General features: G+C 34.2%; 2 protein-coding genes across 5 annotated transcripts; both read right to left on the bottom strand.

Annotated features, from left to right (window-relative positions):
• Positions 1 to 71: 71 nt before the first annotated feature.
• Positions 72 to 1,991, bottom strand: LOC8289354 (protein IQ-DOMAIN 19). 3 transcript variants are annotated; one of them, XM_048379973.1, is made up of 4 exons: positions 1,463 to 1,991; positions 1,102 to 1,362; positions 422 to 1,000; positions 72 to 346 (listed from the first exon to the last, which is right to left on the bottom strand). In XM_048379973.1, the coding sequence occupies exons 1-4, from the start codon at positions 1,862 to 1,864 to the stop codon at positions 326 to 328; spliced, it is 1,263 nt and encodes a 420-aa protein (XP_048235930.1). In that variant the 5' UTR covers positions 1,865 to 1,991; the 3' UTR covers positions 72 to 325. The 3 variants fall into 3 exon arrangements, with proteins under 3 accessions (XP_048235930.1, XP_048235929.1, XP_002512229.2); XM_048379972.1 differs by having other exon boundaries at positions 422 to 1,003; positions 1,463 to 1,990; XM_002512183.4 differs by having other exon boundaries at positions 422 to 1,003; positions 1,102 to 1,344; positions 1,463 to 1,989.
• A 577-nt stretch (positions 1,992 to 2,568) lies between these two features.
• LOC8289353 (serine/threonine-protein kinase Nek1) lies at positions 2,569 to 8,908 on the bottom strand. Of its 2 annotated transcripts, none has more exons than XM_002512182.4 (15): positions 8,524 to 8,908; positions 7,509 to 7,629; positions 7,326 to 7,392; positions 6,918 to 6,983; positions 6,520 to 6,566; positions 6,355 to 6,400; positions 6,122 to 6,202; positions 5,975 to 6,017; positions 5,845 to 5,894; positions 5,685 to 5,766; positions 5,534 to 5,583; positions 4,399 to 4,472; positions 4,237 to 4,288; positions 3,658 to 4,083; positions 2,569 to 3,495 (listed from the first exon to the last, which is right to left on the bottom strand). In XM_002512182.4, exons 2-15 carry the CDS (start codon positions 7,592 to 7,594, stop codon positions 2,839 to 2,841), a joined length of 1,827 nt encoding a protein of 608 aa, XP_002512228.2. In that variant the 5' UTR covers positions 7,595 to 7,629; positions 8,524 to 8,908; the 3' UTR covers positions 2,569 to 2,838. The 2 variants fall into 2 exon arrangements, with proteins under 2 accessions (XP_002512228.2, XP_015570649.2); XM_015715163.3 differs by lacking the exon at positions 8,524 to 8,908 and adding an exon at positions 7,900 to 7,924.
• Positions 8,909 to 13,645: the final 4,737 nt, after the last annotated feature.

Here is a 13,645-nt window from a genome sequence, read left to right as displayed (position 1 = left end):
CTTTTCTTTTCCCACTAACATACGGAGACCATTCAAACGGATTGTTGTGTGGTTTTTGTGCACTGGGAAGGTTCGGAATTCCTTTGCATCGCCATCGTGCAAACGGATGATGATATTATAAATTTACAAAGACACTAGCACCATAAAGTTCAAAATTTGATGCGCCCTTGGCATCTTTCTTTGATAGCATCATCGCTACCAATTTATGTGGAAGAAATTTTTTATTCAATTTCTAAGATTTTGGAAGAAATTAGAATTTGAATTCAGTACTTCCTTCCATATGCTCTTCTGTTGGCTTAAAGGTCCTCAGGATTAAGATGATCACTTAATACAGGTACAGGTGGGGCTGCAGTCAAAATATATAAATAATTCAGATAAATACTTTGCAAGATAATGCAAAATGAACATGATAATTAATTACCTCGCATGCGGCAAGAAGTTTGTTGCAGTTGGAGTAACTAGAGCGAGCTTTGCTCTTGGCATCATATTCGCAATCCTCATGCCTGCTTGATTGGAAGACCTTGGTAAGCCAGGGGTCTCGGTTTTCATAAGCTAACGACATTGAGTAAGAGGAGGAGCCTTGTAGCCGACCATCTTGTTGGGCATTGCTTCCATTCATCGGAGCTGTTCCCTTTCCTTCTGGTCTCATACTCCCTTTGGGTCTCTGTTTCGGTTCACTTTGTGACCTGACTTTAGCCCTTGAAGATTCCGTGTTGGCCATATAATTTGGATGACAGATGGGTTGCATATAATCTGGCTTCTGATAGGTAAAAGAGGCTCTTCCTCGTATTGCCACGGGAGATGGGGAATAATTTTCAGGACTATTCGGTACTGTGGGGAAGGAAAACTCTTCGTATTGGTCCTTTCGCTTTGAGATGTATATTTCTCCAGAGTAGTATTTGGTTTTTCCGTGCTCTCTTCTCCCCATTTGTGGATGATCCAAATAACCATGATCGTCTTTCAATACTCTTTTTGTTTCATAAACATTTAGGTCCATAGCCTCCTATATCAACATGTTGTTATTGTCACGAACTAGCTACTACTTCGAAAATCAAAAATCAAATCTCTCTTAAAATATTATTATATTTCTTGAATACTTACTTTAAGTGCTCCTCTCAGTTCACTGTCGAGAGGGAAATTTCCATGCCTGGATGATAAGCTTCTTACAACAAGCTGTGCTGATTCTTTAGCCATCTGAATTCTTTGACACCGAGCTCTAACTTGTATTGCCATCAATGCATGCATTTGCTGAAGAGTAGCTGCTGTTTGTCTCCTCACCAAGTGACCCCTTACCAGTGCTTGTAACTTCACTAATGCCCTCAAAGCACACAGTGCTCTTCTTGCCTGCAGAAATACATAAAACTGACATAATTGTTCTCAGGATTCAAACCTTTACTTTCTATCCGTTGTAATAGGACATACAAATATATGTGTCAAATGAGAGGGAGTATAATATTATTACCAAATAAGAACGGTAGGCAGCTTGGATCCTGGTGGCAGCTGCCTCTTCAACTGATCTGATTATTCTGTCTTCTCTTGTTGCCACTACTCTTTTTATAGCTTCTGCTGGTGCCGGTACTGCTGCCACTGTCTTGTTTCTATTTTGCCGGTTTTCCCATTCCAATGGTGCTGCATGTTGTGTAATAAGTGGGGTGATTGCATCAAGAGATTTGGAATTTTTATTAACTTTCTCTCTTCCTGATGATTTCCCAAAGCTCCATCTCCTCTTGTAATTCGGAGTAGATGGTATACTTCCATTTGGTGTTCTCATATAATCTTCATAGAAAGTAATATTTTTCCTCTTCTCTTTCTCTTCCTTTTTGCCTACCAGGAAGTTCATTATCCAGCTGCTTGCCTTGCCCATCTCTACTACAACATATAAGATCTTGTTCTAGGGCATAAAAATGGATTTGGCAAGTAATGGTAGCTTTACAAATACTTGAAGACTTCTCTCCTTTTCTGATATTACTCTGCAGAAGACGCAGGCTATCATTTTGTTTTATATAAAACATCAATTTGTATTGTTGACGCGTGCATCCATGCAAATACTTATATTAAATTATCTTTTTCCTGTCAAATGGGACTTGTCCTCTTGTAACATAGTTTTTTGGGCAAGGCCGGCAGAAGTTTTCCCTTATCAAGCCATTTGCCACTCTCCTAAAGATTACTCACAATGGTTCTTTCCTGCTTGCTGGACTGTTTCTATCTACGACTCCACAGTTACTTGACCACCCCCGAACTTTTCTTTTGTTTCTAGTAACACCGATTACGTGGGCAGTTATCATAATTAGCGACGTGACAAAGCATCCTTTAAAGTCAAAAGCGACGACGCAATTCGAGTTTAAATGTCAAAAAACAAGCGTCACTACAGTTTTCTTATTGCCATGAGACATTTGTTTTACTGACGCCACACATCTGGTCTGTATAATTGGACACGAGATCATTTTTCTAGCACCAAGTTCGGAAAGACATCAAATTAACGCCACGTAGCTGCCTTCCACATGCTGGCTACTAAGTCAAATTGGAAATTAGCAGGAAAGAAAGATGAGAAGAGAGGTTCCAAGCATGTATCAGCTGCAGATTAGCCATGGATATATCCGATTGAAATATAGTAAGTACAGCTACAGTAGCGTTCTGAATCCTTAATATGGCAGTACTACATTACATTGCCTACCTCAGTAAAAAAAACACTGAAAAATAGAAGAGGGGGCATTGAAATTTACAACCTAAAAAGCATCTGCCTAAATATCTAGTGCCTCTATTATTGGCAAAAAGCTGATACACTGAGCTCTAAAAACTGTCTTAGCTAAAATATGGTACAACACATGGAACCACTTACTATAAGTCTTCCTGTTTCTGAGTATTCTCTTTGAAGCTTTTCGTCAACCATATAGCAGTTTCCCTAGGGGAAACCTTGCCAGGCCCGAACGGCTTTAGCAGCACGCCAAGCTCGTCATACCTTTCTTCTTGCAGTAATCTTGCACTGAACTCGAGCAGCCCTTCCAGAGCTTCAGCACGCTGCTGGAATGATGAGGTGTCGAACCTACGACCTCTCGTATCTGATGAGGTACGGCTTGATGCCCCTGCAGTGGCATTTTGATTAGAGGAGTTGCTTCCTTCTTCTTCGTCTACCTGAAACATGCTACGATCAATCCCTTGCCATGCATCAGTGAATTTGGGCTCAGTAGAGGTTCTGTCACAAATCTGAACTGTGCATTTGTCCTTTGTAATTGAGCGATCACCGTGATATGGAGATCCACATGATCCTTGTGCTGAAGCTGAAGAAGTTTTCCGAATGGGAATGGGAAAAAATGCTTCTTCATATGAAGCTAATGGGAATTCAGCTATCTTATCAATTCGAGGCGCATTGACTGAAACATCCGGAGATTTTATATCCTGAAGGATGCCAATATTTGTTGATTTTGTCTGCAACGGGAAAGATGCTCTGCGGTTTGTGTAGTCTGATTTTTTTGTTGAAGTACGTGTAATAGGTAGCTGAAATAAATAAAAAAAGGCCACATCAGATACTGACTAGTAGTACTAGTAAAGGTTGCCATTCAGAAGCTCTCCATGTGTGAGTGTGTGTAGGTGCACAAGTAAAAGAGTGCAAGTACAAATGCAAGTGTTGAGAAAGAACATAGAATCCTATTATCTTACAGATTCACGCTTTTTCATAGGTTCTGCTCTTCTCTTGGGAGCGGCAGAAGCTTTTGTCGGAGTATGTTTTGAAATCCGAGCAATACTTGAAGGTTTTGAAGCAGTAATTGGTTTACAGATGACTGTCCCTTCATTACTACTTCCAAGGGATAATTCTGACAATCTACGGTGTATTCCTCTGGTCAAACACAAGGAGTCTTGGTCTGCTGCAGATGCATTTGGATTTAATGCCCTATCATTACTGAATGAATGTCGCTTCTCCCTGTAAGAGTTAAGAGCAAGATCTGAATCTGCAAATCGTGTTTTCTTTATGTAATTGGATTCAGGCCACTGGCCAGGTAACGAATTGCGTCTAGGGCTATTCATCTTAAGCTGAACCTTAAGAACATAAGGTTGAAGATGTGGGTGCCTGAGCAACTCTGCAGCCTACCTCAATGGTTATTCAAATAGAAGAAAAGCATCAGTATACTAGCCGAAGCTCATTCATACATATGTTCAAACATGCATGCACGCTTCGTATGTACTGCCCGCAATCAAGCACTTGTACTGACAAAATTTTCACAGATAGATTATACATACATTTGGCCTAAGTTCTGGGTTCTTTCGCAGCATGCTTTTGACAAGACCTCGGCTGGAACAATAAACAGAAACAGTATAAGAATAACAACTTTCACTGGAAAACCATAATCTATGGAAATAAATTGCTGCAGCAGCAATAAATTTAAGGGATAGAGAACGCACAAAGCACCAGAATATTTAGTTGGAAGTGGAGCAACAATTGATTTATTTATCTTGTTGATCAGGGCTTGCATATCCTGCTCAAGAGACACAAAAAAAAAAAAAAAAAATACAGTAAAAACAGAATGAAAATCATAAACAAAAAGAAACATTATATCATAGCAGCTGGAGACAGCTCAAATACAAATGGAAAAATGCAGAAAAGCCTCCGATCATCAATGAAGCAGAGCAAATTACAGGCTCAACTAACTACTATAACAGAATTTGTATGTGCTCCATTTGAGACGACAATCATGATAAGGACCGAAAGATGATAATTTCAGCTCCAACCTCCTATTCTCCAAACCTAAGTCAATTTGGAATCTTTTTAAACAGCTATTAAAATAAAGCTCATTTATGTGTTCGAGTGCTTAGTTAACCATCGCTCCTAACTTAATAGATGAGTTATGACTCGATTAAGTGAGTTAAGACTGAGATTAGTTATTCTCAATCAATGCACAATATTTATGACACAAGGAAGAAAATATGCAGCAAACAAGTATCAGGGCAGCAGCACTAATAGTCAAGTAAAAGTAGTAGGGAAGGTCAAAGCATAAAGGCAACCAATGAATGATCAGGGCACATATTGATAAGATCAGGAGAAAGGAATAAGAAGATTCTATTATTTGTTTGTAATGACAGCTGGTTACTTGTTAGTATTAGCTAGTTGTTGTAACTGAATTCTTAATAGAATTCTCTACAAGCAATATTAGCAAAGATTAGTATAAATAGGAAGAGAATATAATGAACTCAGATATCAATGAATTAATACAAAGACAATTCTCTCAACTCTTTCTCTCATTTCTCTCCTCCTCTCTCTCTTAATTTCTCACCACATTCTCTTCTTCATTCTCGGGTCATGCCTAATAACTTAGGTACATGACACTAGCTAAACTTCAGGTTAAGGAATCAGATGGCCGTAATTGCTTGCGCAGACATGTGATATCTTACATGATTGTCAGTGAAATGTTGTCTAATATCGTGGTGCTTGCTATTACTTGGAGCAGCAGTTGTAATTCAATTTCTTACATGCATGAGAAGAAGTAATCATAATGTATGTTGATCTTCAAGGTGTAAAATCAAGGTCCATAAAACTTACAAAAGCTTTAAATGCTGGCTTGAGAGAAGTCATTTCATATATACAGCATCCTGACCAACAATTTGTTGAGAATTATAAACAGAGATGCAGCTAAAGAATCAAAAGAGCAAATGAACTTAAGTGACTTTCAGATTTACATAATCCTACTTACCCAAAGACCAAATATCAGACTTTGAACCATATGGGATATCAGCAAGAAGCTCAGGACACATGTAGCTTGGAGTCCCCACAACCTGATGCATGACAACATTATTTTAGCAAAAGAAGATGTAACTGGAAGATTACCCTAGTTTGGGGAATATAATGCTTACAGAGGAAGCAAGGTCATCCGAAGTCAATATTTTAGCAAGTCCAAAATCACCTGCATCAGTGGTGATCATTAGTTGCTCAGCACTATAATGCCCCCGACAAGAATTGGCAGATAACTATCACATCACTTACCAAGACGAATGTCTTGTTCCTTCGTTAAAAAGATATTTGAACACTGTAAAGAATCATGAGACATTATAAGTACAACTGCAATGCAAGTTACGATATTCTAGAGAGAAATACAATGTTAAATCCAAGTACAAAAAGCATGCCACTAACCTTGACATCACGATGAAGAATGTGATTCACATGCAAGTAGTCAAGAGCCATCAGAAGTTGAACAAGCCACTTACAGAGCTTCTGAAAAACATTCAATAAATAAGATTCAGTTATAAAGGACCTTCATAATTGAATATTTGAACTAAATGTGCAAAATTCTTTAAAAACTTAAAATGAACAAAATATTGCCTAAATAGAAGAGGGGGGCCGAAAAGGGAAAAGAAAAAACAAACCTCTTCTGGGAAAAGCATTCCATTAGCTTTCTTAATAGCTTCTGCCCTGTAACACAAGAAAAGAAAAATAGGACACATGACCGAGGTAATCCAAGCCACGCCTGAAATCATAAGAATGTTCAGAACCATAGTTCGATCTTAGTTCTAGCAAGAAGGAAAACTTACATGTCGCCCCCTTCACAATAACCTATGATAATGCATACATAGCAACCCTGGGTCAGAAGTATCAAAATTGAATGACTATTAGATCACCCGCTCAAGTAAGCCCTTTCGATGCAAAAATAAGTAGGGTAACAAAGAAACAATTCATAGCAAAAGAAAAGAGTTAGGCAATGCGTCTGAATGGTGTAGAACATATAGACAACTTGGATATGTAATGTGACAATGAACAATATATTGGAATTGATTTGGAAAAGGTTCAGCTCAAATCAATTCAAGATTACCCAAATCAAACTCATCAGTGAGGCATGGCATACCTTGACCAAGAAAAGAAAGGGAAAAGAAAACAAGGCAAAATTGCCACAACTAAATGAAACATCATAACTATAAAATAGTCAATGTACCTTCTCTACCCAGGAATCCTTGTACTCTACAATAAATGGATTTCGTATTCTAGAAATGAGCTCCATCTGCATGAAATAGGGAAAAGGGGTAAGACTGTAAATCCAAATATCATCTAACAAAGGTTTTGGGCATAGCACAACCATCTCTGGCCGCATTCATTAGTCCAGATCAAAATTCAACCGAATACCATTTATCACATTAAGGTCCAGATGACATTGTTTAAAGATATAGCATTAGGAGTTCATCACATTACGTGGAGACAGAGCCACAGAGAAGACAACTGGGAAATATTTTCTGGTATATGCCATGAGCAAAGCCTAAAAGAGAAATTGAATGAATATACAACTACAAACAGAGATAGTATCACCTATTCTAATGATAAGTTAATTGGTGAGCAAGATGCTGACCTCTTGATGGGCAGATCGACGTGACCTATCAGTCTGCCGGGCAAGGCGAATCTTTTTCAACACATACCTTAAGAAAGAAAAATAATCAGAATAAAAGATGAAAATTTGTCATATTGTCGTCAGCAAAACTTTTAAAGGCAACTAACAAAATGAAGGAGACCAGAGTGTTAGGTTCATACGCACTTTTTCTTTTCATGTTTATGCCTCACAAGAAGAGCTGAACCAAATGACCCCTTCCCTATCTGCTCTAGTACTTCATATTGCTCCATGTGAGAGTTTCAAATAACTTCCTTCTCCAGTTTTCCTGATACAGTGTTGAAAACTCAGAAATCTCCACATTTTACCCACTACCCATCTTGAATACAATCAAATGTACTTAGATAACGAAAGTAAAAAAGGTAACAACAAAAAGAAATACAGATAAAATTAATTATCCTATAAGCTATTGACAAAGAAAGGAACTGCAAGAAGGAAAAGAAAAAAAGAAATTGAAAGCCATGAAATACAAGATACTATCTACTCAGCAAAAGAAACAAATTCCTGATCATCAGGAAAGCCAAGAAACTGGACTTACGAATAAACTGCATAACATGAGTTTGAAAAGCACAGATTCAAATAAACTAAATTGACATTAAAAAGGACGAAACTCAAAATTAAAGAATGCAAGACAAAAGAATAAAATAAAAACCCGGAAATCATTAGGTAAAAGTAAATTAGATTTTTGAGTGGCACTTAAATAGGGAAGCTAAGAATTTTAATAGATTGTTTATTACACAAAAAAAAAAAAAAGTAAATACAGTTTTTTTTTTTTTTTGTTTATGACTGCCATTAATCACATCAACTAAACCATTCAACACCAGAAAACTTGAAATTAATAATTTTTTTAAAAAAAATCAATTTCTCACCAACCAAATAATAAGAGATTTACTAAAAATCCTAAAATGTTATTCCTTTCAATACATTTTCCCAGCAACCAAACACTGTCATTATCCAAAGCGAAAAAAATATCTAACCTAAAGCGGCGATCACTTGAAAACCACCACAAGTACAGAGCAGCTTAAAAAGTCCTCACATTTCAAAATCAAAGTTCCCAATATAGCAAATAACTAAATGCATAAGCAAAATAACAAAAAGATCAAATTTATTGAGTAAGAAACTAAAATGCAAAATGCCACTTTAAAAGCGAAATCAAATCTACCTGAATGCGTTAACAGCACAAAATGAAAAATAAAAACAAAATGCGAATGGATCGGGGAGAGAGAGAGAGAGAGATCACAATGCGGTAGGAAGAGAGAGAAACAAGAAGGCAGAATTGAACATTTGCAAGGAAAGGAAGAAACGACAGCGTTTGAGAAGAAGAAGGAGGAGCTTAGGAGCAAGTTGCAAAGACAGTAGCAGTAGCTCTTGGGACATACTTGAGCTGTGCTGCGGGTTTGTGCGGTTTCTAGAGAGAGAGAGTGGGAGAAAAATGACAAAGTGGTAGTAAGAGAAGAGAAGTGAGAGTGTATTGGACCACCATTTTTATAGATGCATAGACTTAGCTTAGCTTTTCCTTTTTCTCTTTCTTTTTCAACAACAAAATATATAAAAAAAAAACTAGAGGGAGAGATTAGATTAATAAATTGTCACGTTAATCATTTATAATACTAGCTTACTATCACTTAATAACTGATTAAACAAATGCTTTGAGAGAAACAGACAAATTTGAGAAAGGCAACTCCTTGTTTGCTTGCTTCCTCCGAGTTCATGCTCTATTTTTTCTTATTTTGCTTATGAATTTAAGTCGTAGAAAACGCATTTATTTATTTGTTTCTAATTGTTGTTCATAACAGTTTGTTCACTTTTAATCATTGGTCAAAGGGTAGGAGATTAGAGTTAAATGCAAAAATCAATAAAGAATAATAAATGACAGTTATATTTATAAATTTATTAATTTTAATAATATATTTATATAAAACGCTTATCTATATAATTAAGCAGGAGCATGAGAGAGAAGGTGATTGGATGTGGAGGGAAAAAGCAATAATGGGTCAAAACGAGAATCATGCAAGAACAGAGGAGAAGATGGGTGTGGGTTTTTCACCTTTTTTTTTTTTGGGTGTTAAAAGGAGAGACATTCAGAAGTAAAGAACGAGAGATTGAACTCATAAAACTCAAACAAAAGTACATATATATAAAAACAAAAGAAATAGTATAAATCAGAGGGTCAATAAATACTCTTACTTAAAGATAGGTCTACACAAGTACTACTGTAATTTTATTTCTTTTGGCAGCTTTGTGTTGTGTTTGATAGTTTGTTACGTTCACTTATATATATGATTTTTTTTATTATTATTATTTTGGGCTGTGGACCGTATATATATATTATGATATAAAACAATCATATACGGTCATTGTAGTGATGAATGAGAAAGAACAAGAAGAAGAAGAAGAAGAAGAAGAAGAACCGACCGAAGGAAACAACGATGGACCCCATAGGCCCCTTCTCCTGGATCTGCAATCACGACGCTAATTATCCGGCGCTTTTCATTCACCTCCTCTTTTACTATATTACCCCTTCCTGATTTTCTCCTTTTTTTCATATTTTGCTACGAGTTTTTTGCTTTTAAGAAAATCCTGATCGAACTAAAAAGGAAAAGGAAATACTAATCTAATTTAAAATATTTTGCCAAAAATCAAAAACAAATACTGTTTATTTAGTTAATCCGAATTAATTCACAAATTAGTGAGTTATCTTGTTAGTCATCAATAAATTTAAATCTTTTATTAATTTTTATTTTTATTTTTTAAATTTACTTTTAAAATTAAGGAATTTGTAAATATATTATATGCAGTGAGTAAGAGTTGGAATAAAAATATAAAATTATTTCCATACAAAAAATGTATGTTAAAAAATTGAAAACCACATACTGTTTTTCAGGAAAACTAAATATCGAGAAAAATTAATATTGAAATTCACTTATTTAATTAATTAATTTCTTATTTAGTTGTAACCAATTTAATTTTTTCCCTTTAAATTCGTAAAGTCCCTTGATTTTATGAATGGAATGTTATCTCAACTTCTTTTTATTCTATAAATATGTAATATGTATATCAAATAAGCAAGTAAATAAAAAAATTTAAAATAAAAAAAATTATAGAAATTTAATTTTCATAAACTATTAGTTTTAACAAAAATGTAAACAAATTTCAAATAACAAACAAATAATAAATTTTTAAATTATTTTATCTCAACAAACAAAGAATTTATCTAAGATTATTTTTAAATTTCACGAATTAAATTCACATAACAAATAAGTAATACTCACGGGAAAAAAAAAAAAAAAAACCATTAGAACTCTAAATTTCTTAATTCCATCAATTTCGAAAAATTCAGGTATTAAAAGGTGAAAATCCAACGGAAGCTAAGGTGAAGAGGAGGATTGTCCCGAAATCTAAACCAATAAGGTTTGCTCCACCACATCCAAGAATATTGGTAGACACAGTCAGTTCCAAGAGAAAGAAAACAAAAGGCTCAACTTCTTTTGGATAAAATTTAAAATAAAATAATAGTTTTCATAAATAAGAAATATCCATCAAAACCAAATATAGCCAAGCATTTGTTTTCTTTAGCACCTCATAACTCGTAGTAATACATTAACCAATTTTCAACCTCAAAGTATAATTAAATTTATTCTTTCCAAAAAAAAAAATTAAATTTATTTTTGAATTAATCTAAAAAGAGAAAAAAAAAAACTAAATGTTTCTAAGTGATTTAATTAAAGCTCAAAAATCGATTAATGTATAGACAGATAGAAAAAATTATTTATAATTTAATTAAAAATTTATCGCCCGTAAAATTTTTTAAAAAATCTTATAAGTTACTGTTGAATCTCATGCAAAAAAAAAAGTAAATTAATAAGCCACTAAAAGATGTTATATAAAGAGAATGTCACATTCTCATGTACAAAAAAGATGAGATATTCATATTCAACTAACTTAAGAAAAGTGATGTACCGCCCGTGAAAAGGGAGATCAAAATCCAATTTACCTTTACGTGAGCATATTAATCGAGTGTTATTTCATCATCAAAAAGGCCACCTATTTAACTATATATACAGTTTTTATTCAGCCTTTGACTTTGAGCCAATTGTGTAATCAGGGCAACTAATTTAACTGTTTAACCACCTCTGCTACTAATTAGTAACTAATCTTTTTCTTAACTTATCATTTTATAATTAGAATGAAAAAGTAATTTCTTAAACACAAACGTCAAGTCGAGTGTACTGGCGAGCAGCATGTAGCAAAATGTGGATGTGTATTGTAATGAAAATAAGGTGTCCTAAGAAAAGGTCTAATGGGAATTTATACAATAATAGTGTAATTAATTAATTAATTAATTTTTATTTTTCTATTTTATCGTATGGGGTGTAGGGTAGCCAAGATAGGTAGGTTTTATCGAGTATAGGGAACATGGTAGGATGTATACTAAGAAACCCTGAGATTAGATAAAAAGATATACTAATCTAATTGGGATACGGAGGAGGGATAGTGCTACCCACAACCACAAGCATACGACCCATTTCTAAAACACAAGCCAACTTGTCAAGTTCATGTCCTTATTTAGCATCCAGCTTATGAAAATTGAGATCCAAACACCTAACGAAAATGGAGTCACTGCTTCTCCAATTAATATTGGAGCAACTAATTTGTTTGTATTTAACCTACAACATAAAGAAGAGAAAAGGAGGTGCTGAATTTATTTAAGTTATGCCGTTGGCCAATCAAGATTGCTTTACGCATCAATGGTGTCTTTTTTTTGTTATTTTTATTTATAAAAATTTCAAACACCAATATTTTTATAATAGGTCATACAGAAATAGTTTTTTAAAAAAAACTGATTATTCTATTATGTAGTATATGACTTTTTAGCCTCTTATAAGTAAGAAAAAATAAAATCTTAATGATAGTTTAAAATTTTTTTACGAAATTATTACGTGGTTTAACGTATTTTTATTTTAAAATATATATATATATATGGTTTACTTTTTATCAATTTAATATTTTATAAATATATAAGCATTAACAAATAACGATCGAGTTGTATAACACCGCCAGTAGGTGCTGATGTGGTAATTGGAAGAACAATAATTATTATAATGCCGCGTCATAAATGTTTTATCGGTGTCGTATAATTTGACCGTAATTATATTTACAAAATATCAAAGTGATAAAAAAAAATCACATACCATAAAGTGAAAATACATTAAAACTAAATATTTTTAATTTATAAACCATTTCATATTATTTGAGAAATTGAAGGCAATAACTGCTTAGGCTTGATTATGGTTGTAAAATCTGCCATTTAAATTGCACCAACTAAATCTAAGTAAGAGATTATTGCTACTCATAAAGCAAACATGTGCTTGTGTCAACATACTGGGGAGTGAAAAACACAAAGGAGAAAAAATGGTTAATAAGCAATGCAACAGACACGTATACACGTGACTGTGACTGTGACCGTGACCGTGAGTTCAACGACCTAATCATCACTTAAATTTCCATTTTAGTATAGTTGGGGTGATAATGACACACTTGTTTCACTCGTGCCAACAAAGCTGAAATTCCTGCTTACTGACAAACCAAATTTGATATTTTATATGCACAACACTGCCTTCTTAATCTAATATTTATTGTTGGAGTTACTCAAACATATTATTACACAAGTCATCATTAAAAACCCATATCATCACTACTGTTTGACTTGTATTTTTCTTACAAGAAAGAAAAGGAGTTGAATCTAGTTATAATCATTATCCTCCCTATAACATATGTTAACATTTTTGTTATTTCACTAATGAGTAAAGTGATTTAGCTAATAATGTCTCATGCTCAAGTGTTCTTTCTTTATTTTTCTTCAAAATATATCATTACATAGGGCGTGAGGTTTTGTATTCCTTTGTTTTAGGCCTTTTTAAAGTTACAGAGTTGGGCTTTTCGCAGTTGAAGCCTGTTTTGGGTAATTGAGAAGGTGGAGTTGGGTTTGTTTGGTAAAATGGGCTGGATTTGCTACCAAGGCTTGCAAATGCAAGCAACTCATCTTCAAAACTCAAATACACTCATTTCCACTTCTTCCAATCTTTTTGCTCTTGTGTTTCTAACAAAGTGCAAATACTTCATTAGATCATTGATAATTGTTAATCTTTTTGTTTAATCTCCATCCAAAGTACACTCTTACATAATGAACAAAAGAACTATTTATATTTTTTTTATTCATTCATTATAAGTATAATTACAATAGCTATAAGAACCCTGTTTATATATCTTTCATTAGAAAAATG

Source organism: Ricinus communis, chromosome 10 (genome assembly GCF_019578655.1).
Source record: "Ricinus communis isolate WT05 ecotype wild-type chromosome 10, ASM1957865v1, whole genome shotgun sequence".
Lineage (NCBI taxonomy): Eukaryota > Viridiplantae > Streptophyta > Magnoliopsida > Malpighiales > Euphorbiaceae > Ricinus > Ricinus communis.
This window is presented reverse-complemented; position numbering and strand designations above follow the sequence as displayed.